The following is a 27965-nucleotide window of genomic DNA, read 5'->3' as shown; positions in this document are numbered from 1 at the left end:
GATCCAGTTCTACAGTTCTGGACTCAGTTCTACAGTTCTGGACTCAGTTTCACAGTTCTGGACTCAGTTTCACAGTTCTGGATCCAGTTTCACAGTTCTGGATCCAGTTCCACAGTTGTCCAACTCACATCTATATGGGACTGGGTTCTTACTGTGGATTTCGTACATGCAAATATTTGAAAACATTTAACGAACTTGATATGTTAAATTCCCATTTTTCTTTTTAATTCAGGTGTAGAAATGTTAGAGATGAAAATTAAGTACATAGAGGTTACAGGATCCATAATTTGATCTCAAAGTTCGATGAAAAAATCAATTTTATTGATATCAGTTTCTGTCAGCTGCTGTCGCACTCCAGTAATATCTCGACAGATAATTTTGAGGGACCCCGAAAAGGGATCATTCATTTATTACGTACGCATAAAATCTGAATTTTTCAACCCCCCCTCCCCCCTGTACGCAAAATCGGCCATTTTTTCGTATACATTAAGTATTACAGTACGCAATTGCACTGACCCCCTCCCCCTCCCCTAACGCGTACATAATAAATGAATGACCCCGAAAACTCGAATTAGGCAAGTAAACTTTGTTTCAGTATATTTTAAATGTTTTATCCTGATACACATTATACATGTGGTACTGTGTGGTACTGTGTGTTACTGGCTCCAGGCTGAAATCCAGCGATTATGATTTATTGATATCTGTTTCAAGTTTTACATTGTGTTCTGGTTCAACTATACCCGTCTTTACTGTACTTGATCCACGTGTGGCTATTGTTATCTTCTATACCAACTGCATTAATGGGTTTAAATTTTTAAGACGTGCTTCATTAACAGCGCTTGGACTCAGTGGGTTTTAAAGTTGTGCTCCTCACAGGGACTCAGTGGGTTTTAAAGTTGTGTTCCTCACAGGGACTCAGTGGGTTTTAAAGTTGTGTTCCTCACAGGGACTCAGCGGGTTTTATTCAGTTATCTTCTCATTTTAGTACTGGCGTTACACGAGATGGCAGGAAGTGAACCAAACAACCAAGGATCTAGTGGATCCGAAGATTGTGTTGCGATTGATAGAAAGAACGGACGATGGCTCGTTGTCGCTGGGATACCCTCTTGTTTGTGAAGAACGCTATACTGGGTTCCCGAGTTGGTGGTCACATTATTTAGTATCATTCTGTAATTTTGAAACAAATAAAACTACAAAAACGTATTGTAGAAACTCATCATATCTATCGCACTGTTAGTCTCGTCTCTTTATTGGATTCGCCCTCCCTCGACCTGGCTGTAGATTCCCTCCCTCGACCTGGCTGTAGATTCCCTCCCTCGACCTGGCCGTAGATTCCCTCCCTCGACCTGGATGTAGATTCCCTCCCTCGACCTGGATGTAGATTCCCTCCCTCGACCTGGCTGTCGATTCCCTCCGTCGACCTGGATGTAGATTCCCTCCCTCGACCTGGCTGTCGATTCCCTCCCTCGACCTGGATGTAGATTCCCTCCCTCGACCTGGCTGTCGATTCCCTCCGTCGACCTGGATGTAGATTCCCTCCCTCGACCTGGAAGTAGATTCCCTCCCTCGACCTGGATGTAGATTCCCTCCTCCCTCGACCTGGAAGTAGATTCCCTCCCTCGACCTGGCTGTAGATTTCCTCCTCCCTCGACCTGGAAGTAGATACCCTCCCTCGACCTGGATGTAGATTCGGGGAGCCTTGTGTGGAAGATATGGAACCACGGTGATCAGAATATTCGAAATTTTTTGTATCTACAACAAAATTTGAAAATAAACCATAAATTTATCCGTGAAATGAACATCAATAGTTGTTAAAGGGGAACTGCAGTCAAAAAATTATAATTGGCCATTCATTTCTACTCGTGTTGTTGTTTAGCATTATGCTAGTTGAAATTTCCAATTCTTCCTAATGAACTTGTATTCAACGATTTTGATACCGTTATCAGCAGAATTTACGGCAGATGAGAGCCGCCATATTGAAAGTTAGGCATGTAAACATTGATGACGTATCCCGGCCCATCACACACTCCAGATACACTCATTGAAGATCTCAGTTGAAATACTCCTGCTGGGCTGCCAGTGGGGTCTTTACTTTTATTTATCCACTCACTGTGTGAAACATATCCAAATAATTGCTGATGTGGCATCATGCTGCAGTTTAGAACTGTTATTGGACTTAAAGTGATGAAAACACTATGAATAGCAGCAGTAACACGTATCGAAGTGGGCCGAACTACGTCACAGCCGGGGAAAAGCGTCTGCTACGTGGAGAAAATGGCGGCAGGCACTCTACAAAACCCTCTTTTTGGATAAAGTATTAGGTGAAATGTTTTTCTGTTGTTTTGAAAATGTATTTATAAAGGTTTCTAACACAAATAGATACAAAAGATGAGCTGAGCCCTTTTAGTATAATGTCCCATGATCAGTGGAATAAAGCGGCATGTTGCATTAACGTTGATCGGTGCTGACTGACAATAAGTGGGTTCGAGTCCCGCTAGCTGTGCTTTTTACTTTAAAGTCGCTCAGAATATTCGAAATTTATTGTATCTACGACAAAATTAGAAAATCAACCATAAATTTATCAGTGAAATTAACGTCAATAGTTGTTAAGTAGATTGTCCCATGATCAGTGGAATAAAGCGGCATGTTGCATTCACTTTGATCGGTGCCGACTGACAATAAGTGGGTTCGATTCCCGCTAGCTGTGCTTTTATTTTAAGGCAGCATATCGGGGCCGAAGATGTAAAACAAGATTAATGAACATAACTGACTCATTAGCTATCCGCCATGTTTACCAGCTGAGGCCACGCAGCCTATAGCGCACAGTTCTGACATCATTACGGAAGCATCGATCCAGTGATTGATGCTTGCGACACAATTCTACAAGACCTAACGGTCCGAATATCTTCAGCAGTCAGTAATTCTAGAGAAGAGACCTCGTATTTAGATATCTGTTTCTCATCTTCTGCATCTTTCTTCATTTATTCTCTATCTTTCACCGGAGATGCCTGCGTTGACGGTCTTTAGGCAAATTTGATTTTGTTCTCGTTTTTAAATCTTTCTTCTTCCTCTGAACTGTTCTACCATGGAGCATTTCAAATGGTGGAGAATTGAAAGGGTTACTCCCCGGTCGACAAATAACTATTCCCGGGCCGTTCACCACTCATCAATATGCGTTTCAAAACTTCATGCTTGACACTTTAATGCATTTAATTGACAAAATAATTTATTTCTGCACTTAATTCTAATACAAACAGTGGATCATTATCAGAGATAACATTTCCAGAATAGAAATTAAATATTTATCTAGAATAAATCGCTCAGAAAGCTTCAGCCGCATTGTTAGTTTTACAACGTTTTTAATGGTAATGCCTCTAGTTAACGAGTTGTACAGATTTTCGAGAGGAGCAAATTAGGGATGATATCAGCAGGTTCTTTGTAATTTGATGATCACCTGCAATAGATTAAAAACTGCTGCTAAACGACGATAGTGAAATAAAGGCGTTTTCCATTTAACTATCAGGGAATATAAAGTGAATATTGAGTGTTTGTAAAAGTGAAGTTAAGTAGGCTATACTCATTGGTCGCGTTCTTTTTAAGCTCAGTAATCATCTGCTGCTATAAATCGCTAATTACGATTTATTGTCGATAAAATGTGTATGGCGTGTTTTATTGAAAGCTATCTCCGCGTTCACGTGTGTGGTCTACTGTTTGAATTATCTCGTCACTTCCTGTGTTAGATTGCTAACTGATGGACGAAACGACGTGACTAGTTATTGATTATTTCGAGGTGGGGTCACACACACAAACACACAATCAAAGATTTCATCGCCAAACATACAACTCAGTCCTTACATTCAGCCAACTTCTTTACTCATGTTACCTCTTAGCCTGGACTAACCCTGCACACCCTCCTCAGCCAGACCCCTGCACACTCTCAGCCAGACCCCTGCACACTCTCAGCCAGAACCCTGCACACTCTCAGTCAGAACCCTGCACACCCTCAGTCAGAACCCTGCACACTCTCAGCCCGGACGCCGAAACCATTTTGTTTGTCGGGTATTTATCGATAGAATGGTTTTGATCTGTCCAGTTGAGTCTGTCTTTGCTCCGTTGAGTTTACGACGACACTTCAAAATTCGGCTCACCGATTGGTTGAAAAACTGATTATAAAACAACGCCTTACAGACAGGAACGGTTCATAATCGAGATAAACAGAGATTCGAGATATCTGAGATATTAACAGCAGCAGGAATCTACGTATTGTTAGTGTTTATAGGAATTCAAGAGAAAACTTGTTGTTGTGAGTAGATTTTGTACTTTTAGAAAATTTCAACTGTAAAATAGCATGTTTAGATATTTTGGAAATAATTAGAACATGAATGAAATGACAGAGAATTTGGAAATAACTCGAAGTAATAAAAAATGAGGAAAAACCATTAAATATCAGCTGAACTGATATATAAATAACCTCAATAATACAAACTGGTCTGATGGGAATTCATCATTGATCTTATGAACAATATCCAGTAGTTATTAGAAATGAGATAATGCCAATAGAAACGGGTTGGAATATACGCGGTGTATCAGAAAATATGTTGCTTTAGATTAATTATTCATTAACTATGATTGAAATAAGTTTTTGGGGAATAAGGTTGGTCGGCCTGGATGTTTTCTTGAAGATGGATTTTTGAAAATGCCAAGAATAAGTCATGCATGGCTGAGCACTAGCGAGTCTTTAAAAACTCTTTAAAAAAGTCTTTGAAAACTTAAAACGATTCCTCGCTTTTCACATTCAACAGGTCGAAATGGTAGGAAACAAAACCGGAAGTTGTCAACCCGCTGACATGAGTTGGATGATGTATTTCCTGAATCCATTGATGTACGCCTTAGATTATTCGTACCCGATATTGAGTTTGATCGGTTTGGTTCTGATCGCTTTCGGGACGTACAAAAAAGCGCCATCCAGTGCCGGTCATTTCTACATGTTATTTCTGGGCGGGGCTGACTTGTACGCGATGGTCTGTATCTCGGTAACGCATTTGATTGACATGTATCGTATCAAATCGAATCGCGCTGGTTGTATCATCAAAGCGTTTCATACTATCTGCCCGAAACAGATAGCTGTTTGGATCTTGGTTCTGATGACGGTTGATCGCGCTGTAGCCGTTTCTAAACCTCTTCAAGCTGCCACTCTGTGCACTGTAGGTAGAGCTAAGCGAGCGATAGCCGTTACGAGTGCTGTACTGATCATAATCCAGCTCGTCTGGTCGGCGCTATTCGAAGGACGGGACATCATGAACGGAACGGTCACAAACTGTCGCATACCTTACGTCACTGTCTACTTGTGGTATTTCCATTACAACAATATCATGGATATATATCTACCGATATTCGTGATGGCCATCGCTAACGGGGCGATCATATACGGGGTTCGCGGCTCGGCGAATATGTCAAACCAACAGGGTGCAGACGATAAGAAAAAGGCAGCCGCGAAAAAGATCACAGTTTTAGTCGTTTCTACATCGGTCGCTTTTTTCTTCTTGTCGTTTCTAAAAGGCCTCATCTATCTCCTGTTGTTCGAGAAAGGGAGTCTTGTGGAAACGTACGATTTCTATTTGGCGAGCTGTGTTTATCAGAATTACGCGATGTTTTTGGGTTTGGGGGAATTGGCTGCTGCCTACATCGCCAGCATCAATCACTGGATCAATGCTTTCATATTCATATGCAGCAGTTCATTCCGTAACGATGTCAGAGCTGGCGCTTTAAGCTGCGTGGGCTCAGCTGGTAAACATGGCGGATAGCTAATGAGTCAATAATGTTCTTTAATCTTGTTTTACATCTTCGGCCCCCGATATGCGGCGTTAAAGTAAAAGCACCGCTAGCGGGACTCGAACCCACTTATTCTCAGTCAGCACCGATCAAAGTGAATCGCAACATACCGCTTTATTCCACTGCGCGATCATTGAACATTCTACTTAACAACTATTGATGTTAATTTCACGGATAAATTTATGGTTGATTTTCGTTGTAGAGACAACCGCGTCGTCACCGCGTCCGAAAATCCTCATCAGTGATTGGACGCATTATTCGTCATACTCGTCGTTGATTGGCTAAAGGGTATACAATCCGCACATCTAAACTGGATGAAACCGGTTAAGCGCGGGTCATGTATCGTCACGAGAACAATAAACAATGACACTTGACACATTTCACTATAACACTCGCATCATCTTCTACTGAAGGTCACCAGAACCAGTGTCCTTCAGATGTTTGTACTTTCAGATATTTTCAGGTGTTTATGTATCCGCTTAAGGAAACCTAATTATGCCTATGGTGTGGCCATGAGCTCTGGCGAGTGCAAAAGTATATTTAGAATATTGTGACGTGTGTAGGACCAAAACATTCCATACATGGGTCGGTGGAATGTTGTGACGTATGAATACCATGTGGTGTTAAGAGCCTGCACACGCGTTTCTAAACAGTAAACGATATAAAAGGGGAGATCAGTCTTTGAGAGAAGCGATCAGCGCTTGAGCGATAGAATGTACTTCCGGCTAAGAGAAAATAAAAATGGATACGTAGATAGACTTAAGAAATCGTTTGAGTTACTTAGAAAGAGGATTACAAGCAGGTTGAGGAACCAGTGACCAGAAAATCCTAATCAATGAATCCTCGCGAGATTATCAATGAATCCTCATGAAATTCTCAATGAATCGTCACGAGATCCTCAATGAACCCTCATGAGATTATCAATGAATCCTCGGTCTCATCGTGATGATAGAAATTATTAACAATTCGACTATTTGTTGATGTCGAATTTTACATGTATTTTATTTGACAGGTTTTGATTTTACAATGAATTCCACATTTTTTATACACAGGAAGTAAGAATTTTCTACCGAACTCTTTCCGTTAGATATAACAACAGGTATTAGTTTTTGGAATGTGCAACCATTTTCTAACAGATTCAATGTATCATATATTCCTATATTCAAGCACAGTTTTCTACCAGTACCAGTAAAATACCTATATATAATTCTATATAATTCGATAGGGTTTTTTAAAAGCCTCAATGTCTTATATTCAAACAAGTTTTATAGACTGGGACTCAATTTAACCTCAGGACCCAGTCAAGTCCATTAGTCCAAAGTGTGTGATCGGTTTTAGCACCGATGAGCCTTATACGATGTTATCATCTGAAATCATCTTTAAAATACCTTTTATTTATCTTAGTACGAGTCTAGAGATTGAAAACCCAGTCCATTAAAACTAACCACTATCACACATGTTTCCAACTGCAATAATCAATAATTAATGTCAGCTTCTATTTCCAATGTTTAGGTCTAATACGAAGAACACTTATTTCGTAACACACTATATATTTACTAAATTCGCATAATAATCTTATATATTTACAGACATTGAATAAATACAGTAGACCCGAGTTTAAACTCGGTTTAAACTCAGTTTAAACTCGATACGCAAATCCACAACGCATGAAATAAACACATCGATTTTATTGCTAACGCCAAAATTCATTCAGAAGTCATTCGTATGAAATTCCAGCAAACTTCAAACCCCCGAAATACATGATATAATTCTGGTCGTTTTGTATATGATACATTGCATGATACGGTATCCTGATACATACAGTATGATACACATTATACACATATATATATAATAAATTGATACAGAATCCACTAAAACTATGTATTCTATTGTGTTTCTATATTTGAAGATTTTGTTCAAACACGCGTAAAGCTGACTAGTTTTATAACTTTTGGACTGGTTTCCAGTGTGAATGATAGTCTGCTGTCCAACGTTTGGACTGGTTTCCAGCGACTGCAATGGATAGACTGGTCTTCGATGTTTGGACTGGTTACCAGTGTTCGCTAATTATTTAGTCTTCTAGATTTCGGAATCCTTGTAGGATTTCTTCGTTCAAAGCTTCGAAGTCACTTCTGATTTTTGTTTCTCCATCTTTCAACGGATCCTGAAACAACAAAAACAGCAGCAGCAGTATTAGCATGGCAACAGCAGCAGCATTAGCATGGCAACAGCAGTATCAACATCGATAACATTTCATGTATACAGATTCTACTAAAATTATCCCCTGGACAATTGCCAGACTTGCACTGGGACCAGAATTGTGGAACTGGATCCAGAACTGTGGAACTGGATCCAGAACAGCGGAACTGGATCCAGAACTGTGGAACTGGATCCAGAACTGTGGAACTGGATCCAAAACTGTAGAACTGGATCCTGAACTGCGGAACTGGATCCAGAACTGTGGAACTGGATCCAGAACTGTGGAACTGGATCCAAAACTGTAGAACTGGATCCTGAACTGCGGAACTGGATCCAGAACTGTGGAACTGGATCCAGAACTGTGTTGGATCCAGAACAGCGGAACTGGATCCAGAATTGTAGAACTTGGTCCAGAACTGTGAAACTGGATCCAGAACTGTGGAACTGGATCCAGAACTTTGCAACTGGATACAGAACCGTGGAACTGGGTTCAGATCTGTGGAACTGGGTTCAGAACTGTGGAACTGGGTTCAGAACTGTGGAACTGGATACAGGACTGTGAAACTGGATGAGGAACTGGGTTCAGAACTGTGGAACTGGGTTCAGAACTGTGGAACTTGATCCAGAACTGTCGATCTAGAGTGGAACTGGGTACCAGTGGAAATGAATCGAGAGTGGAACTGGGAACAAGTGGAAGTGGATTAAGAGTGGATGAATACTTACAGAGAATTTCATACTGGTTAGTTTATACATGATATTTGATAAACTATCTCTAATGATTGCCCAGGTGATTTTATTATCGCTCTGAGCAGTTGTTTCTACCGCATGGCGAGCGCTGTCGTAGAATGTGATCATATTCTTTAACATTCCAACCGTTTTATAGAACGGACAAAATCTGAAATAACAAACATTTATAAACATCACGTGAACCTCGAACATGTGACGTGTCGAGAGGTCGGGCGTACTTACTTATCGTACGATGAATATCCGTTTTGTTGAAGGAAATCATCTTTCAATAATTTAGCGACTTCTAAAGTGATTTTATCGGATTCAGCGAGGGAACCTTTACCGACTAACTGTACAATCTCGGAGAGTTCTTCTTCTTCCTGTAGAATCTCACGAGTCTACAATTCAGAGAGAGAGAGTGAGTGAAAGAGTGAGAGAGAGTGAAAGAGTGAGAGGGGGCGAAGAAACCGGCCCCTGAAAACTGCTACAATTCAAACAGATAGTGAGTGAAAGAGTGAGAGGGGGGCGAAGAAACCGGCCCCTGAATACTGCTACAATTCAAACAGATAGTGAGTGAAAGAGTGAGAGGGGGCGAAGAAACCGGCCCCTGAATACTGCTACAATTCAAACAGATAGTGAGTGAAAGAGTGAGAGGGGGCGAAGAAACCGGCCCCTGAATACTGCTACAATTCAAACAGATAGTGAGTGAAAGAGTGAGAGGGGGCGAAGAAACCGGCCCCTGAATACTGCTACAATTCAAACAGATAGTGAGTGAAAGAGTGAGAGGGGGCGAAGAAACCGGCCCCTGAATACTGCTACAATTCAAACAGATAGTAAGTGAAAGAGTGAGAGGGGGCGAAGAAACCGGCCCCTGAATACTGCTACAATTCAAACAGAGAGTGAGTGAAAGAGTGAGAGGGGGGCGAAGAAACCGGCCCCTGAAAACTGCTATCCGATTTGATCAATTGAATTTTTTTCAGCAATATTTCATTGAAAGTAGGGGGAATATAGGGTATAAATGGAGAGTTGAGTAAGAATAGGGAGTACCTTTGACGTTTGTTTATGGAGCAACATATTTCTGATGATTGAAGGGAGTGTTGTAAGGAGTATGGAGGGGTCTATAGGGGGATTGGAGGGGTTGTAAGGGGTTTTAAGGGGTATGAAGGGATCTATAGGAGGGATTGAGTTTGAAGGGGGTTTTAAGGGGGGTTTTGTACCTTTGTTCGTAGAGCAACAAATTCCGGATGGTTTTTCTCGTAATAATCATCTAAAGCTCTCATGTATTTACTGTAACTAATCAACCAGTTTATCGACGGGAAATGTTTCCTCTGAGCGAGTTTCTTATCTAAACCCCAGAACACCTGCACAATACCGAGAGTGTTCGCGGTGACGGGGTCGGCGAAATCACCACCAGGGGGAGACACACTACAATAGACACAATACACACACATATTAGTCCTGATTCTCCTTATGACATCATTTATCTCCTTAGTGATCTTATCTATAAACATTTTTTTAGAAAAGATGTCTGTCTCCATAAATCCACCTATGACATCATCAAATTGTCTACTAATGATTTGATCTATAGACACTTGTAGAAAAGATGTCTACCTCCATAAATCCCCCTATGACATCATCAAATTTTTTACTAGTGATTTAATCTACTTCTAGAAAAGATGTCTGCCTCAATCCCCCTATGACATCATCAAATTGTTTACTAGTGATTTAATCTGCTTCTATAGAATAGATGTCTGCCTCCATAAATCCCCCTATGACATCACATAAGAGTAAAACTTACGCTCCTACAATGGTAACGCTTCCCTCTCGTTCAGGATTACCGATACATTTAACGCGACCAGCTCTCTCGTAGAAAGACGCTAGACGTGCTCCGAGGTACGCCGGGTAACCGGAATCAGCGGGCATCTCAGCCAGACGTCCGGAGATTTCTCTCAACGCCTCGGCCCAACGAGACGTCGAATCAGCCATCATTGATACGTTGTAACCCATATCACGGAAATACTCAGCCAACGTAATTCCTACAATACACAACACAATGGAGGAGTTTAAATCCTGGGTTTGGGGGGTTGAGTGACATGTATAGGAGCCTCACGAGCTGCTGGAGGGGATGGGGAGGGAGGGGAGGGGAGGGGGAGGGAGGGGAGGGGAGGGGGAGTATTACCTGTATAAATGGAAGCCTCACGAGCTGCTACAGGCATGTTTGATGTATTCGCTACTAAAGCTGTTCGAGTCATAATTGATTCTTGTTTTCCTTCGACTTCGATCGTCAACTAAAAAACATGAAACATCAGTTAAAGAAACACCAAGAGAGAGGAGAGAGATGAGGAGAGCGATGAGGAGAGAGAGAGAGGAAGGATAGATATATTTACCTCAGGGAAGTCTCTCAATACTTCAGACATCTCATTACCTCGTTCACCACAACCGACGTATATAATCACATCACTGTTTGAGTATTTGGATAATGATTGCGAGATGACAGTTTTACCGCAGCCAAACGCACCTGGAATCGCTGTCGTTCCTCCCTGAACGCATCTGTATATACAATCATAGAAATATACATCAGCAATGGCAGTTTACAGCTGAACAGTCACAATCATTTGACTCTAGGTAACACTGCTGCTCAAACATTCGGAATGAATTGATTTTATCTCTAGAATCAGAGCTTGAAACCAATTCCACAGTCCCACAGTTACGGTAAGCATCCAGTTTCACAGTCCCCTGTTTAAAATTCCTATAACTTTCCAAGCTCTCCAACTCCAGAAATGTGGAACTGGATTCAGAACTGTGGAACTGGATCCAGAACTGTTGAACTGGATTCAGAGATGTGGAACTGAATTTAGAGATGTGGAACTGAATTCAGAGATGTGGAACTGAATTTAGAGATGTGGAACTGAATTCAGAGATGTGGAACTGGATCCAGAACTGTTGAACTGGATTCAGAGATGTGGAACTGAATTTAGAGATGTGGAACTGAATTCAGAGATGTGGAACTGGATCCAGAACTGTGGAACTGGATTCTGAACTGTGGAATTGGATGATCCAGTTGGTGAATAGCAGGTCTCTCAGTTTCTGATACATACGGGAATAAAGCGTCCAGTACTCGTTGACCGGTCAACAATGGATGATTAGCGGCTAGTTTCTCACTGACCGGTCTCATTTGTCTGACCGGCCAAACTTGTAACATTGTATACTTTGACTTCTCTCCATCGAACTCACATTCCAATATCACATCCTGTTAATATACATGAATATTCTAATTAGCTCATTTACATAATTTATTCGACTCATTAAGTAGCAGGCAGAATTCTTACGTTTTTTGAACATTATATAAATATCTAAACGTGTTTATTTAGAAAAGAACATGTATATGATTAAGAGAACATGCACATGTTAAACAGAACATGTTCATGCTAAACAGAACATGTACATGAATAACAGAACATGTACATATTAAAGAGAACATGTACATATTAAAGAGAACATGTACATATTAAACAGAACATGTACATATTAAACAGAACATTTACATGAATAAGAGAACATGTACATATTAAAGAGAACATGTACATATTAAACAGAACATTTACATGAATAAGAGAACATGTACATATTAAAAATAACATGCACATGTTTAACAGAACATGTTTATCTTAAACAGAACATGTACATGAATAAGATAACATGTACATATTAAGGAGATGTATATATCGAAGAGAACATGTACATATTTAAGCGAACATGTAAATGTTTAAGAGAACATGTACATGTTTATGAGAACATGCACATGTTGTATGAAACTTACATTACAATCGTACATGCCTGGTTCAGCCATCCAAGTGACGGTTCCTTTAGCTTTCGGTGGTAACATTATTTTATGTTTGATCAAACTGTTTTCGTAAACGATCCCATAGATGTCGCCACCGGTTATATGGCTGCCGATCTGTGAAAACGAGGAAGAAATTTACAATAAATTCGCCGTCGTTTGGAAAATGAAATTAATTCAGAGCTTATTTCAGTCTTACTTTGACATTCATAGATTCGAACTCCCATTTCTTGCTGCGATCCAACGCCGGGGTATTCACCCCTTTAGGAATGTAGATAGATTGAGTTAAATCAGCGATGTCCTGTAGGGGGCGCTGAATACCTACATTAACAACACACAAATGATTATGAATTACCAGAGTAGTTTACAGTTTGTAGGATGAGGTTTTTTAACTTACCGTCAAAAATACTTTTCATAATTCCGGGACCGAGTTCGACGGACAGAGGTTTACCTGTACGTAATACTGGATCTCCTACCGTTACTCCAGCTGTTACACATCGGTCAAGGGTTTATATAACGATCAATAGATGGAGCTACCGGTGCTGTAGTGTGTCTAACAGAGGGCGCTACTCGAAAAAATGTCTATTAGTGCGTCAAACAGGGGTAACGGATGGTGCTACTATCACAGTAGTGCATAGAGCTGATAACAGAGGGCGCTACTGGAGAAAATGTCAATTAGTGCGTCAAACAGGTAACAGAGGGTGCTACTGACACAGTAGTGCGCACAGCTGATAACAGAGGGCGCTACTCGAGAAAATTATAATCTAATGGAATTGCGAATTGCGATATAAGGATACAGGTATCTTCGTAAACCTGAATGGTTGCCATGTCACCTTCCAGACGGATGATTTCACCGACTAACTCCGAGTGTCCGACTCGTACCATCTCGTACATAGCGGAACCGGCCATATTCTGAGCGGTAACAACTAAAACACAAATAATCAATAGTTACGTTTTTAAATTGATATAAAATCGATATAAAATATCGCGGTGATAATTACCGGGTCCCGAGACGGCGAAAACATATCCAAATAAACTTTCCTTCTCAACATCTTGAATCTTAGAAAGATTCTTCGCGCGTTCCATTCCACCAGCCTGTCAAATATACGGATACACTGAATGAGGGTGAGAGGGAGAGAGGAAAGTGAGAGGGAGAGAGGAGGGAAAGGAGAGAGGGAGATAGATGCAATGCTCAACAAAATGGTGGAGAATGTTCCCCCCCCCCTGGGTAGGCAGGGTTAATTCATTCTAATTTCAAACCAGTCATCAAAATATTCCCTAACAATTTCTAAAGCGTGTATCAATTCTGAGCTGAGTCTGAGTCAAGATTTCAAGACTCCACGACAATTAGACTTAGTAGGGGTTGATTGAATTGAATTCTGTTCTCGACGACTTGTCAAAAATCGAGAAGCGCAGATTTCGATTTTCGTTGTCGAATTTACCCCGGAAAATCTTCGAATTTCAAAGTTAAAATGATCAGATATCAAACTCAGAATGTTAAAGAACCTATCGGTGGTTACTAATTACCATTGCTACGCTAATTAACTGGTTAAAACACTAATTAATATTTTTACTTCCGCGTACAACTCACCATGGTCGATCAGTAAGTCATGTGATTACTGTCACATGACTGTGTGACACTGCCGGCAGGATCGGGTTCGAATCCCTATAAAAACTCGGGTCTTATAACATCTTTTTAAACCCTATCCAGTCTTATTCAAATTGCTAATCTATCAGCACCGCAGAACCGTCATAATTATCTGTATAAAAAGAATGGTGATTAATATATTCAACGTTATGCACAATGCTATGAATAAAATTTAATTTGTTACAAAAGCTTTCTGTGGCATGTGTACATTATCACTACGCCGCCGCTTTACCGGGTGCTAAAACATTCGCTGCACAAAGAGTTTTCTTAAAAATGGCATTAAAGTCATTTTACAAAGCAATTTCTTCTCGCATAAAGCTTTTGAAATGACACGATTATTATTTTTAACAAACAAGTATTGAAGGATGTATGAAATTTGACTGAGAAAAATATATGTACTCCTCGCATGCCACAGTAGAGTAGCGAGGTTGTGTTAGATATCAACCGTTCAGTGCTGCCCCTATGAATAACGGTAGCGGAATTTATGTAAACTAAAATGATAGCGCCGGATTACTAATTTTTTTTCAATATAGATTGAAATAGCTGGAATATGTATGTACATATATATATACATAAGTATATATACATATATATATTTCTTAAGGATAAAATGGAACACCGTGGCCCCTAATTATGATAAACTACATTACCATGAAACAGTCTTTAAAATCTGTAAAAAAAAATATCCAGTAGTTTCGGTGCTGTCTCTGGAATTTTCCGCCCAATACCGGGCCAATCAGTAATTTGTTCACGATATCAGGCCCATAATGTATAAATCAATTACTGGATTCATGAAATAGAAAGTCGACCCACAAAGGATCAAACCCGCCAGACTAGAGGCCGGTGTTTTTTCCACACAAGCAAACCACAGAATTATTTGTATTGTGAAATGCTTTTCAGTGGTTCTATATATATGAATAGTAACTGGAATAAAAGACGTTTCTCTGTTTAAACCACAAACTTTAAAGTTCGGTTGTTAATATTAGCAGAATAAACATAGTTATGATTGGCAGGAGACAGATATAGTTTTGGCACATGTTCACATCTCAAACAACTGTATTATTTCCAAATCGACTGAGATTTTTTACAGAACTAGAACCCGGAGTTTAGATTCAACTTTTGATTTCACGGTAAGTTGTGATCCAGAGATTCTCTAACATAAACTATTAATCTATGCACTGGCAGAATACACTCAGACTTGGGAAAAATAAAACTCACTTAATTAATTAAAATCTAGAAGATTGAATAAGAATCTTAAAGATTAAAATCGAAATCTATTCATCATTATCAAATCTCTTTAAAATCAAATCATTATCAAATCTCTTGGTTAATTTATCAACAAATCAAAATTTAAATAGGCTTAAAAAGTCTTTTAATTTCAATAGATTTTTGTTATAAATTTTTAGAATTTGTAAATATAATATATAGTTAGCAGAATGAGAAAATATTTAGACGTTACTTGTGTTTAGATCAATTAGTATTCTACTTAGGTTCCAGTGAAAATCGTTTTCATTATAGTCTACATAATTGCGATATTTACTTAAACATTCAGCGTTAAATGAAGAAGTTATTGTAATTCACTGACCAACTGTAAACTCAAATACCGCCCCCTTAATTCAGAGATCGTGGCTGTGATTTATTTACTAGAGGACGTACGACAGATTTCAGTGACGTTTTACACACGAGGTAATCAGTTATCAACGGTTGATAAATTTGAATTTCGAATTCTGACATAATCTAGTTATTGTTACTAATTTCAGCGATGTTTAACAAACAGAAGATCAGCGCTATTTACGGTTAACGGTTAATCAATTTGAATTTTGAATCTTTATATTCCGACATCAATCAGACTACGAATATCAGGGACGTTTTATCCACACGGTGATGGATATCAGTTATTAACGGCTCATAAATTTGAATTAAAACCCTAACCCTCAACACTCCATCCATACCCCTCATTAAACGTAGATCAGCAATTAAGAATTTTGAGACCTTTCGGTTTGCTATCTGTTAATGATTTTTGGATTTTCGGAACACATCGCCTCGCACTGAAAATCCGTTGTAACTGCCTCGCGGCTATATTAGAATTTTATGAAAATGACGTACTCATAAATCGATTTCAGAAAAAAACTGTATTTTACCGGAGGAATTTTAACCCTTCGATCACTTGGAATAAATAACTTTATTATACGGAAGTAATAATTAATAATAGTGTTTACTTTCGGTCGGATTATCGGCTGACAAAGCCTCGTTATCGTACACAATATCCTAGAAACAGACGACACCAACCTTTCGATCAATAAAATCGATTCAATCAGAACAGTACACCGCGTATAGGAAATACACCCCACTCGCAGTGGTACGGTCGCCCTATGAGCCACCTAATAAACACGTCTTATAGAAAATATTTACCCGTCTTAAACGAGTGACACGTGACTGATAAAAATTCTGTTATTGTAAGAGGGAAATTGTAAGTGTTTCTAATTCACATGCCACGACCCGGTCTCTGGCAGAGAGAGAGTAGGGATTTCCGCAATAAGTTCTAGTCGGATTTTCTTTTCATTAGTCAGGTATGTCTTAACCCGAAATTTCGTTTAAACCAAACAAAAACTGCAGCGAAATGAATGTTATATTTTGAAACGGGCCTGTGTTACTTTTTGGATAAATTTGTCAATACAATTTTTGAATACTTCTTTAATCGAGAAATCTTTCGGCCTAGGATTTATCGTGAAGCACGTTCAGGATGTATTGCGCAATGTCAGTGAAATTGTAAAGTCATAGCTGACTTGCGGCGGTATTAGAATTCACGATTTTGTTAATGGTGAGCTATTAGAGTTTGAGAATTTCTTTTTTTCAAACTATAAGGAATTCTCTGTAAGATAGTCTTATTTTTAAATTGCTTTAACTCGAAGATTGAAATTTTAGCCCCTGTGGAACTGACTCGGCATAGATTCATACATTTCTTCTAATCATACATTTCTTTATAGTTCAATAATAGTAAAAATTCACGGCAAGGAAATTCTGATTCATTCTTCAAAAGACAACGAACAGAAACATTTTTATGTCTCATTCATATGAATAGTGTTAAATTTCCTGCTTTATATTTCATTCCGACGCTTGATTTCAGTAAAGACCACGACAACAAAAGTCAGCAACAAATCGACTTTATATCAAACAATACAACTGTTTCGTAATTTAACGTTTTCGAACTTTTAGTGATTTTAATCAACTGAAGATCAGTCTTAATACTCTCTGATTTCGGCCCAACTGTTGAGCTATATTTCTGATTAACGATATTAGAAATGTCCCAACTTTAAAACTGTCAACTGCCTAAGATCGTAGCAACCGAAAATTCAACGACGTTGTATTAACAAATCAATGATTAGTTATGCAAATGTTATGATAATTTATAATAGTTCATGAAACTGGTGTTTTTTTTATAGTTTTAAGCAAATATTCTCATTTTATTCTCGTTATAGTTTCGCGCATTCCTGACTGAAATCTAAGGACAAATTCTATCCATGCAATGCAAGTAAAATAATTCTATTAAAATCATGAAAAGAAATCCACCGGTATTTACCCACAGGGGGTACCGAATATCAGTTGACACGAAGTTCCTTTATTAAAAGCCTTTAGTCATTATTCAGTGTTTCTTGGATTCTCACTCGGTATTTGACCCCGAAGTCAAATTCAGAGGCAAAATTTTACGTAATTAAACATTTCGAGTAAATTCATTTTCTTAATTTTAGTTAACGGTTGAAATTCCACCAAATCAACTCAATTAAAATTTCAAAAAAGTCTAACCCGTCCATCCGATGTCGTTCGATTCACCAATTCAAAAACAAATTTACAGAGGCATTTGGCAAACAAACAAAAAACGACGGATATCGGTTTCGTGTTCAAACGTAAAATCTGTAAATCTGTCTTTAAGATTCGTGTCTCCAATGACTCATATTTCACTATGTTCTATAGGTTTACACGTGTTTATAAATATAGGTTGAACTACGTTCGGCCTCGTGAGAGAACAAGTTTTTCCATTAAATCCAAATAATCTTCAGTTCAAGCGGTGTTGTTATTTGTATAAGCGGTTTACATAATATATCTGCGTAAACCTCAATGAAATCTCAATACAATCGAATGATATAATTCTATATATCTAACCAGTATTTGGAGGTATTTGAACTGAAATAAATAACCGCGAAAATGCTTAACGTTAATAAACATTTCAGTTTCAGAGACACCTTATTCTCTTTCTAGATTTTGAATGTCGTCGTACAGTCGTTTCTATTTTATGCAAATGAGATGCAGATAAGATCGTTGTAAATTTTATTGATTCGCGATGAAGCCGCTCGTCGAAGATCCGGAAGGTTACGAAGAGACTCTCAGGTCAAGGTTAAATCTGGTGCCTTACCGCGACTGGGAGTACAAAACTAAAGACGATTTCGAGGATCCGAATAAGGGTTTCTCCTACGAGACGTACTCCGGTAGTCGAGGATCATTGGAAAACGTGGGCCTCCAGGTGGACTTAGATTCGGACGAGTATATTGATTATGCGGACGACGGATGTTTTGATTTTTCGCATGCTGCGTTGAAAAATAGCTACGGCTATAACAAGGACTCGTCGCTGCGTAACGGGTATGGCGATAACACGGATGTGGCCTACGTTTCGTCGGGAATAAGAAATCAACTGCTCCAAACCCCGTAAGTTTATCGTTTTCACCATTTTTGAAAAAAGTTTTTTTTTTCTTAATTTTTTTGATTTTTTGATTCATTGCAATTTCAGATATACGGAATTTTGTAATTACGATTCGGCACCGAATGGAGTTGACAAAACTGTCTCGAGTGAAGAAAACATCAGAATGAAAACATCATCACCTACTCATCATATGCATCATCATCATCATCATCATCAACATCGCCCGGCAACAGCCAGAGAACTGCCTCCTAACCCACTGGACCCGAAAAACTACAATCTATACGAGAGAAACCGGCGACCCGTCTCAGCACCACAGCCGCACCGGCGACCCGTCTCAGCGCCTAATTATACTCCTCAACCTCATCAAATCAGTAGCATCTTCAGCTTCAGACCTGAGTAAGTTTAACTGAGAAAAGACTTTAGAATTTTACTAGTCTTAACTTAACCGCAGTAAGAGACAGAGTCTACTGTATTTCACAAACTCTTACTCAGTATTTGACACCAACTCGGGGTAGAATTTTACCGGTCTCAACTTTACCGCAGTAAGAGACAGAGTCTACTGTATTTCACAAACTCTTACTCAGTATTTGACACCAACTCCGGGTAGAATTTTACCGGTCTCAACTTTACCGCAGTAAGAGACAGAGTCTACTGTATCTCACAAACTCTTACTCAATATTTGACACAAACTCGGGGTAGAATTTTACCGGTCTAAACTTTACCGCAGTAAGAGACAGAGTCTACTGTATTTCACAAACTCTTACTCAGTATTTGACACCAACTCGGGGTTGAATTTTACCAGTCTCAATTTTACCGCAGTAAGAGACGACAAGAGTTTACTGTATTTCACCCAAAGTTATTTACATTCTGGGAGCTATATCTACTAGCGAACAGACGAAAACTGTACATTTTAACTTAAACACAAGGAAACAAAGTCGGCGTCTATAATAACAATAAAACCCTAACGGCGGCTTTTCTTATAAAAGAATTGCCACAAGTCGCAAGTGCGTCTCATAATGTCTAACTGTCTTAAACAGGTTATTGTGATAAATAGTTGGTCGGGTTAACTGGTAACTGTAGTGTGACTGTCGTGTTGTAACTGCGCTACCCTTAGTAACACACGCCATTCACACGTCGAGTTTAACGGGACAGAGTTAACTATCAACAGGAACCGTCGCCCAGACAGACTGTTCTATTGGATACTCAGCATCGTTACGAACTGTCCATGACCCCGGCCTGAATCCGCCGGAATAATGCGTAGATTTGACTGTGTTGATTGAAAGAATCTCCGACTGTGAAAACTGTGCATTTCGATCGATCGTGGCGGAATTTCTAGAATAAAATGACATCTTTAAAATTGTTCCCTCCGATTGAGAAGTCGACGAAGATACCCGAAGAGTGGGGTACCGGTAAACTGAAAGATAAAAATGAGAATATTTGGGCCCCGAAAGCGGCTACGTTCACGTACAGGTAAGAGGGCAGAAATTGAAATTTGAAAATTGCGAAAGTATTTTACTACCCTACGAAATTTGGTTCGAGTTTTGTATTTAGAAATTTTCAATATTAAACTATATAACTCTATACGTTTTCAAATGAGCGCTTAAGTTTTTGAGGAGTAGTTCTCTGGTGCTATGGTTACATCAGCGTTTAACCGATATTTCAAGGGTATCCGGCATCCACCAGTGCTGCATATTACAATACAACAAATTGGTGACGATACAAAATTTGCGATAAATGATAATTCTTTCATGGCTTGAATTATTCAGCCTTGATTTGAAGACTCTGTCTCTTACTGCGGTAAAGTTGATACCGGTAAAATTCTACCCCGAGTTGGTGTCAAATACTGAGTAAGAGTTTGTGAAATACAGAAGACTCTGTCTCCTATTGCGGTAAAGTTGAGACCGGTAAAATTCTACCCCGAGTTGGTGTCAAATACTGAGTTTATAAAATACAGTAGACTCTGTCTCTTACTGCGGTAAAGTTGAGACCGGTAAAATTCTACCCCGAGTTGGTGTCAAATACGGAGTTTATAAAATACAGTAGACTCTGTCTCTTACTGCGGTAAAGTTGAGACCGGTAAAATTCTACCCCGAGTTGGTGTCAAATACTGAGTTTATAAAATACAGTAGACTCTGTCTCACGGGTTGTAACTGATGAGTGTTGATATGTAATTGTGTTGTTCTCGTGACCAGCGAAATTAATAATAAATGATTCGACGTTCATTGAATCGTTAATTAATAATTGATTAATTACAAGTCGATGGAAGAGACAGGCGAGCGCGGGGCGTAGAGAGGTCGATTGTCACGAACATCCACCAGTTCCACTAGTTCCACAGTTCCACCAGTTCCACTGTGGACTAAGTTCCACAGTTCTCTTAATCGAATCCGACTCTTTTTTAGTAAAGAGCTATAGTTTATAGTAAATCAATTGTTTAATCAATCCTCATACACGGGTGTCGCTATTAACCTGAGATCTAACATCGAAATCCTCGATCAGATCAAGAAAACGTTTCCTCATCTTGTGTCGTAAAATTATTGGAAATCGAAATTAAATTGACTCTAAGAGTCTTTAATTGAGTCCTACCGAGGAACTGGCGCCTGTCGTAGCGGTTTCACGCGAACCACAGTTAATTTGCATATCTAATTTACATATATTGATTATCGGTTGAAATATGTCTATCGTATTAACTATATAATAACATTATCAGCGCGGCTTGAGTCTTATGTCTTCAGTCCTCGGTGCGTTATAACGATCGGTATGCTGATAATTGTAATCAGTACTGTGGTCAGCAATGATCTGTTTGTCCATAACTGTTTACAGTTGGCTGGTTGAAACAGTTTTAAAACACACTTGACCCTTGAGTCGCCGAATATGTGTTAACAACACTGTCAACAGTCACAAACATAGTGACCATTAAATGTTATATGTATGCATTGTGCGGGGCTTGTTTTTGGAGTTACAAAATCTCGCAGCCTGAGTTAGACAACTTCTATGAATATGGCTGCTGGTATTGACCTAGACCTGGCTCAGATAGACATACTTGCCAATGAAAGTTATGACTAGTGCCTTGGGCCCGGTTTTATAGACTGTTTATCAAAGTTACCCCTAGGGACAAATCCTCATCCTGGGCCCGGTTTTATGGACTGGTTGTCAAAGTTACCCCTAGGGGCCAATCCTCATCCTGGGCCCGGTTTTATGGACTGGTTGTCAAAGTTACCCCTAGGAGCCAATCCTCATCCTTGGCCCGGTTTTAAAGTCTGTTTTTAAAGTTACCCATAGGTGCCCGGTTTCGATATACTTGGTTTAAAGGTTGTTTTTAAATCATTTTTCCAGGGATATACCCATTCAACAGAGCTATGATTTGACCAAGTTAAAAAGAAGTAATTTAAGAACCAGCGACCAACTGTAAGTAGATATAATATATCGATGAATTCAAACTGTATTTAATGAATGCAATTGAAATGTTTGACGGTCGTTTCCTTTCAGATTACCGGATCCTAAAGATTCTAGGATGGAGTAAGTAAAAAATATACTCAATGAAACCACAAATAACTCAATTAGTTTAACATCAGTTCCACACGATAAATACGACCTTGACCTTGTTCTAAAGTGTACAGTTTTACAGTTTGAGTTAGAACATTTGAAATGCACATTAGTGAATATCTGCGTAGAATACTCAAAATCAACTGTTGTTATATTTCTCTAGTTTATTGATGATAGATCGACCGTTCCCTGCCGAACACCCCTACACGTCACACATCCCGCGTGTAGCCATGTTCCCGAAATTCGCCGAGTCGCCCAAAGACCCCAAACGAGGAGTCGACGCCCGTAAGCTCGTACCTAAAGACGCCGAAATGCCAGCTAACGCTTATGACGTCACTATAGTCCACAAAACTAAAGGTCGGTGAAACTTCTTTTCTTAATTTGAATATCGCATGCGCGCGCATTCTGTGCTGACCGTATGAATTATTGATTTTTTTCAAAGGTCAAGGTGATCGCCACGAAATACAAGATCTACCCTCCGAGTCGCATAAACGAGCCTTAACCTGGCCGGAACCGGAATTCAACCAGGTAACTAAAACTAATATTCGTGAAAATATGAAAGGATGAAATTGAAATGTGAGTGTCCACTAGCGACACCTGGTGGATCCTCACTTGCCGTAGTGGAATCCCCTATTACGGCAGTAATTGATGTCCTACTGCACACTAACGACACCTGGTGGATCTTCACTTGCCAATAGTGAAATCCCCTATTGTCGCAGTAGTTGATGTCCTACTGTACACTAGCGCACCTGGTGGATCCTCACTTGCCACGAGTAGAATCCTCTATTGCCGCAGTATGTTTAAAGTAGCTTTGTTGTATGTGTTTCAGTTAGTGAAGTCAGGTCACAGCGGGAGGCAACAGTTCTATCCTACACCGATCAAATACCTCGTACCGAACTTAGAAAAACGTCGTCCCGACCAACAGATATGTGAACGTACAGCGAACGCGTTACGTAACGTGGAACGATCTCATTGGAAGACGACGTACGATCTGGAGAACACGGGACACGGTCCCAGTAATCCGCTAGCTCTGGATAATTACAGGGAGAAAGTCGTTAAATTCAAAGCTACTGGTGATATAGACGATGAACTGGTGAGTGATTATCATCACATACAGTGTAATAGTATACAGTGTCTGAACTGATGAACTGTCGAACTAGGTCAACTGTATTTTCCTGGGCCCATTTTTTCTAGACCGGTGCAGCATTCCTGGGGCCGGTTCCTCAGACTTGAGACTTAATTCCAAGACTTGAGACTTGAGACTTTAAGCCTAAGCCATGACTATAGAACCGGCCCCAGGAGGGGGATGTATGGTCCAGACTGCATCAGCCTTTTAGGAATTAACATACAAAAACTTCCTGTATTTATGGGCCTATTTTATAGACTGGTATTACCTTTAACCCGGGGGTTAACTCTATTGAAGATGAATTGAGTTAGCCCTCGGGTTAAAGGTAATACCGGTCTATAGTACCGGGACCTGGAGTTTTAAGAACATTTGATATAACTCTTGAAATTATAGATCAAGATTCGCTTGTGATAAACTGAAATTCTACCCTTAGGACTTATCTTTATATACATTAATGTATATTTTCAGTACCCACGATCGGTGCCTACATTCGACCCCCCGCGACCTGTTGAAGGTCGAATCGGTCGACAGATCAATCCGCGACCTTCACCTCAGGTGAACGCAGATGATTTCGGTGACAAATACACGTGGAATACAAACTATAAAAGGTATTTTATATTTTGTCGATTTTTAGATTGAATTTGAAAAAATAAACAGAATTTTGAGAAAATTGATATTTTCAATCCGCAGAAAAATGACTCTTCGCGAAAAGGAAGAGAATCGACTGATGAATGGAACAGCCTATAAAAATATGCCAGAAGACATGGACGACCGGAAGTACGGTTCGCAACAATGGCTGGCGATGGAGAAAGATCTACATCCGGAACGACAACGCCATCTGTTGAACGAACAGAGAGAAACACACGCACGTGAAGACATCGACCACCACAACGCCAAAACCGATGACGTAAACGGCATAAAAAATCCACTCGACGAACTACGTCATCAGGAGAAAGATCGTTTTCAGCAGATCGAGGCTTCGAATCGGTGGAAATTACTGGAACTACAGAAACCTAGTCACGATATCCAGGCTCTGAACGAGAAATATAAAACAACGAGCGAGAAGGAACGACCCGGAGTGTTCTATAAACACGAGGGAACTTACCAGGCTGAACGAGCGGGCATGTATCAGACCAGCTACCTACCCGAGAAACTATCCGCCAGACTCGACGACGCCTACGAGACCGGGGTCAGACCGAGCATGTTCGACACTAGCGCCTCTCACGTCGACGCGATAAACCAATCGAGTTCGTTGAGCGCGCAGATGAACGTAACGAACAGCTTCAACGCTATGAATCTATACAACGAGCCGAACAGTCTGATATCCGGAAGACAGGAACCGGAAGAAGTGTTAGCACCGCTGGCTAAACAAACCTTCTTACAGAAACAACATCTGAAACCGGATTTAACTGATGTCGATGTGAAAACAGTCGAAAACGGTGTCATTAACACAGAATCGACCCACGGTACGAGTTACAACAAACCGAAATTCTTACAGGAGTACTCCTTACATCCGTTCGCCAGACACGAGCCGCTAGTCGTCATGTCAACCGCCAACCAATCACTGCACAACGTCAAAGCGCATGCGTCAACCAAACGTCCGAAAACAGTACAATTCACCGAGAACGTCACCATAGCAACTGGAGCAGGCGGCGAGCCGATTCGTCTGAGCAGCGCCCCTATGAGCGGATCGGTGAACCAGCCTGTATCCGAGGTACAATACACCAGTTCACAGGCGAAGTTCGACCCGAGGAATACCCTCAGTGATTCCCAATTGAATAATGACGTCATACCGGCCTCGGATAAACCCGTCGTAGCGCTGTTTAACGGAACCTGGCCGATGCCGAGTCTGCGCGCCACCGACGAGCAAAACCAGCGTACATCGCGCATGCGCGGATCGTACGATAGGACTATAGTACAGGATCAGTTCGCCGAGTCACGTGGTAAAGCAGTAAGCGAGGACCGGAGTGAATTTAAAAGCGCCTATCAAGCTCAGTTCGGTTCGGGGGCGCCACCGTACGACATGTCGTTCAAACACGACAAACGATTCGATTGGAACCCGGCGTCGGGAACGCCACGGCCGCAGACGTCGCTGCTGAAAATACAAGACTCGTTCAGTAAATCGCGAGCTCATCGTAAATTCCACCACTCGTTCCCCGAACAGAATCCTGATTTACGAGAGAATATCATCAAAGGAAGACAACACGAATTTAACGGTTATAACACGATGCAACTACGCGGTAATGGCGGACCGATCGAAGTAGCATAACGGCAGGAAAGGGTTAATATAATTCTAATAGCAGCCGCTAGAGCGCTGAAGAGGAGCATATAGCCGGTTAGGGGTCATTCGATGTCTGAACACTACGATAGGGGGCGCATGAACCTATCAGACAGTGAATTGCGGTGTTTTTGGACAAGGTGCTCTGTGACGTCACGATAGGCCTGCCCGATAGAGATCGCAAACGTTTGAATCTTTGGTTGTGGATTTTGCCTCGTTTAACCGGACGCCATCCACGGATGATAGAGAGACAATCGCTCCAATTAGACCCGCTTTGTTTTAAAATAGTAGACGATTTTGTTTTAGTAGAGTTTGAAAAACTGCCAAGTGAAATTCTATTTAATTTGAGGTTTAGTTAAACTGTTAGATTGCTATATTTATACACCTGGTACGCGTATTGTGTAGAGTGCGCGTCCCTCACCTGAAGCGAAATTCTGTGATACGAAATACGACTGTAAATATATTGTAAAATATTTAGCTTAAACGTAATTGGGCCGGTCCCCAAAAACCGAGTGGAACAATAAAAAAAAAACAATTAAATATAGGCCATTACTCTGGGATTCGACCCTTAAACCAATGAAGTGCCAGAGTTCACCACCAGATGGTGTGGCTTTACGAAGTTAGCTTCAATCACTTTATCAACTAGATTTTCAAGCTCCCAGATGAAATATAATGTCTGATTCATACTTTTCTAGCAAGAAAATTTGATATGATTTTAATTGGACTCTAATAAAACCAATAGCGACACCTAGTGGATCTTCTACGTGGAATCCTCACTTGCCACAGTAACGGTACAGTTTTTGTTTTTAAGTAGGGAATATCCGGTTTTATTGTGAATTTAATGAGTGAATTTTTGCCTTCATAGAAATTTTCTGGAGAATAAAATATTCTTAATTACTTTTTCCATGAATTGATTTGTTGTTTTTTGGTTCAGCTCGAATAAAAGGAGATTGGGAGAGGATTAGATTTCCCACCAAAAGTAATTGAAAATGTAATTCAATGTTTGAAAATGTTCAAATTCGCCACGAAAATTGCCATGGACCCTAACCCCGTAACCCTAATCCTAGGACACACTTACCCTAACCCAAGGTCCGTAGTAACCCTAACCCTAGCAGGACTCGAACCTGCGACCGCCAGCACAACAGCCGAGCATGCTAACCACTAGTCCATAAACCAGTGATGGTATACCGAGTTTGTAAGTTTGTCTGCTTAGTGTGGTGACCGGTGACCAGTCAGGTGTGGTGACCGGTGACCAGTCAGGTGTGGCGACCGGTGACCACTCAGGTGTGGTGACCATTATGTAGTGGTGATTAGTCAGCTGCACGGTGACTCCATTCACACTAACTCTCTAATTAATTAATCACAACAGCTTAGACCGGTTTTAGATCAAACCCAATGGTCTCCACTAAGCGTGTTTGGCTGTATCAAGTTTAACACGGTGAAATGTAGATCAACAACCGATCAGAATGTGCATCCAAGAATTAAGTTTTCAGAATGTGCATCCAAGAATTAAGTTTTCTTTCCCTGCGTTACTTGAAAAAAATAACTAATAAATATTCATTTCTTCAAATTTATCTCTCATCTTCAACGTTAAGCGATTCAATTACCGCTTATCTGCTTATTGATGGACGACCCCACGAAGGCGAACACACCCGCCAGGTGATGGACGACCCCACGAGGGTAAACTCCTGCCCGGTGATGGACGACCCCGCTAGGGTAAACTCCTGCCCGGTGATGGACGACCCCGCTAGGGCATATTGTCTATCTCTACTTCCTAATTAATTACTCTAACCCGCCAGCAGCGGCAGCAGCAGCAGCAGCCGCAGCACCGGTAGCATATCGATAATAGCTCATATCACCTTATGACATCATCGATTAGGCTATGACATCATCGATTAGGCTATGACGTCATCGATTAGGTTATGACGTCATCGATTAGGTTATGACGTCATCGATTAGGTCATGACATCATCGATTAGGTTATGACATCATTGATTCGGTTATGACATCATCGATTAGGTAACCAAATTCTTAGAAACTTTCATTACAAATGACTTGGAAAATATGTAGGTG

The 27965-nt window shown here is 40.3% G+C and overlaps 2 protein-coding genes across 3 annotated transcripts; one reads left to right on the top strand and one right to left on the bottom strand.

The window, feature by feature from the left end:
• Nucleotides 1-6820: 6820 nt before the first annotated feature.
• LOC141906876 (V-type proton ATPase catalytic subunit A-like) lies at nt 6821-14334 on the bottom strand. Of its 2 annotated transcripts, none has more exons than XM_074796325.1 (14): nt 14193-14334; nt 13603-13696; nt 13399-13527; nt 12999-13088; nt 12801-12922; nt 12581-12718; nt 11859-12010; nt 11148-11310; nt 10940-11048; nt 10559-10796; nt 9978-10185; nt 9004-9158; nt 8758-8929; nt 6821-7999 (listed from the first exon to the last, which is right to left on the bottom strand). In XM_074796325.1, exons 1-14 carry the CDS (start codon nt 14193-14195, stop codon nt 7907-7909), a joined length of 1866 nt encoding a protein of 621 aa, XP_074652426.1. In that variant the 5' UTR covers nt 14196-14334; the 3' UTR covers nt 6821-7906. The 2 variants fall into 2 exon arrangements, with proteins under 2 accessions (XP_074652426.1, XP_074652427.1); XM_074796326.1 differs by lacking the exon at nt 14193-14334 and adding an exon at nt 14044-14109.
• A 2377-nt stretch (nt 14335-16711) lies between these two features.
• LOC141907550 (uncharacterized) lies at nt 16712-26765 on the top strand. Its single transcript, XM_074797231.1, has 10 exons — nt 16712-16819; nt 18507-18950; nt 19033-19341; nt 22279-22350; nt 22432-22461; nt 22652-22845; nt 22931-23016; nt 23318-23581; nt 24083-24222; nt 24305-26765. The coding sequence occupies exons 2-10, from the start codon at nt 18589-18591 to the stop codon at nt 25881-25883; spliced, it is 3036 nt and encodes a 1011-aa protein (XP_074653332.1). The 5' UTR covers nt 16712-16819; nt 18507-18588; the 3' UTR covers nt 25884-26765.
• The last annotated feature ends 1200 nt before the right edge of the window (nt 26766-27965 follow it).

Source organism: Tubulanus polymorphus, chromosome 6, assembly GCF_964204645.1.
Source record: "Tubulanus polymorphus chromosome 6, tnTubPoly1.2, whole genome shotgun sequence".
NCBI lineage: Eukaryota > Metazoa > Nemertea > Palaeonemertea > Tubulaniformes > Tubulanidae > Tubulanus > Tubulanus polymorphus.
This window is presented reverse-complemented; position numbering and strand designations above follow the sequence as displayed.

Excerpts from the sequence above, each read along its gene's own strand:
- LOC141906876 (XM_074796325.1), bottom strand. Across the intron at positions 12,719-12,800 it reads TCGAATCTATGAATGTCAAA|ATCGGCAGCCATATAACCGG; the intron begins GTAAGACTGAAA and ends TCGTTTTCACAG. Across the intron at positions 8,000-8,757 it reads TAACCAGTATGAAATTCTCT|GATCCGTTGAAAGATGGAGA; the intron begins GTAAGTATTCAT and ends TTGTTGTTTCAG.
- LOC141907550 (XM_074797231.1), top strand. The coding sequence starts at position 18,589 with ATGAAGCCGCTCGTCGAAGATCCGGAAGGTTACGAAGAGACTCTCAGG. Across the intron at positions 22,462-22,651 it reads CCTAAAGATTCTAGGATGGA|TTTATTGATGATAGATCGAC; the intron begins GTAAGTAAAAAA and ends ATATTTCTCTAG. Across the intron at positions 23,017-23,317 it reads CGGAACCGGAATTCAACCAG|TTAGTGAAGTCAGGTCACAG; the intron begins GTAACTAAAACT and ends TATGTGTTTCAG.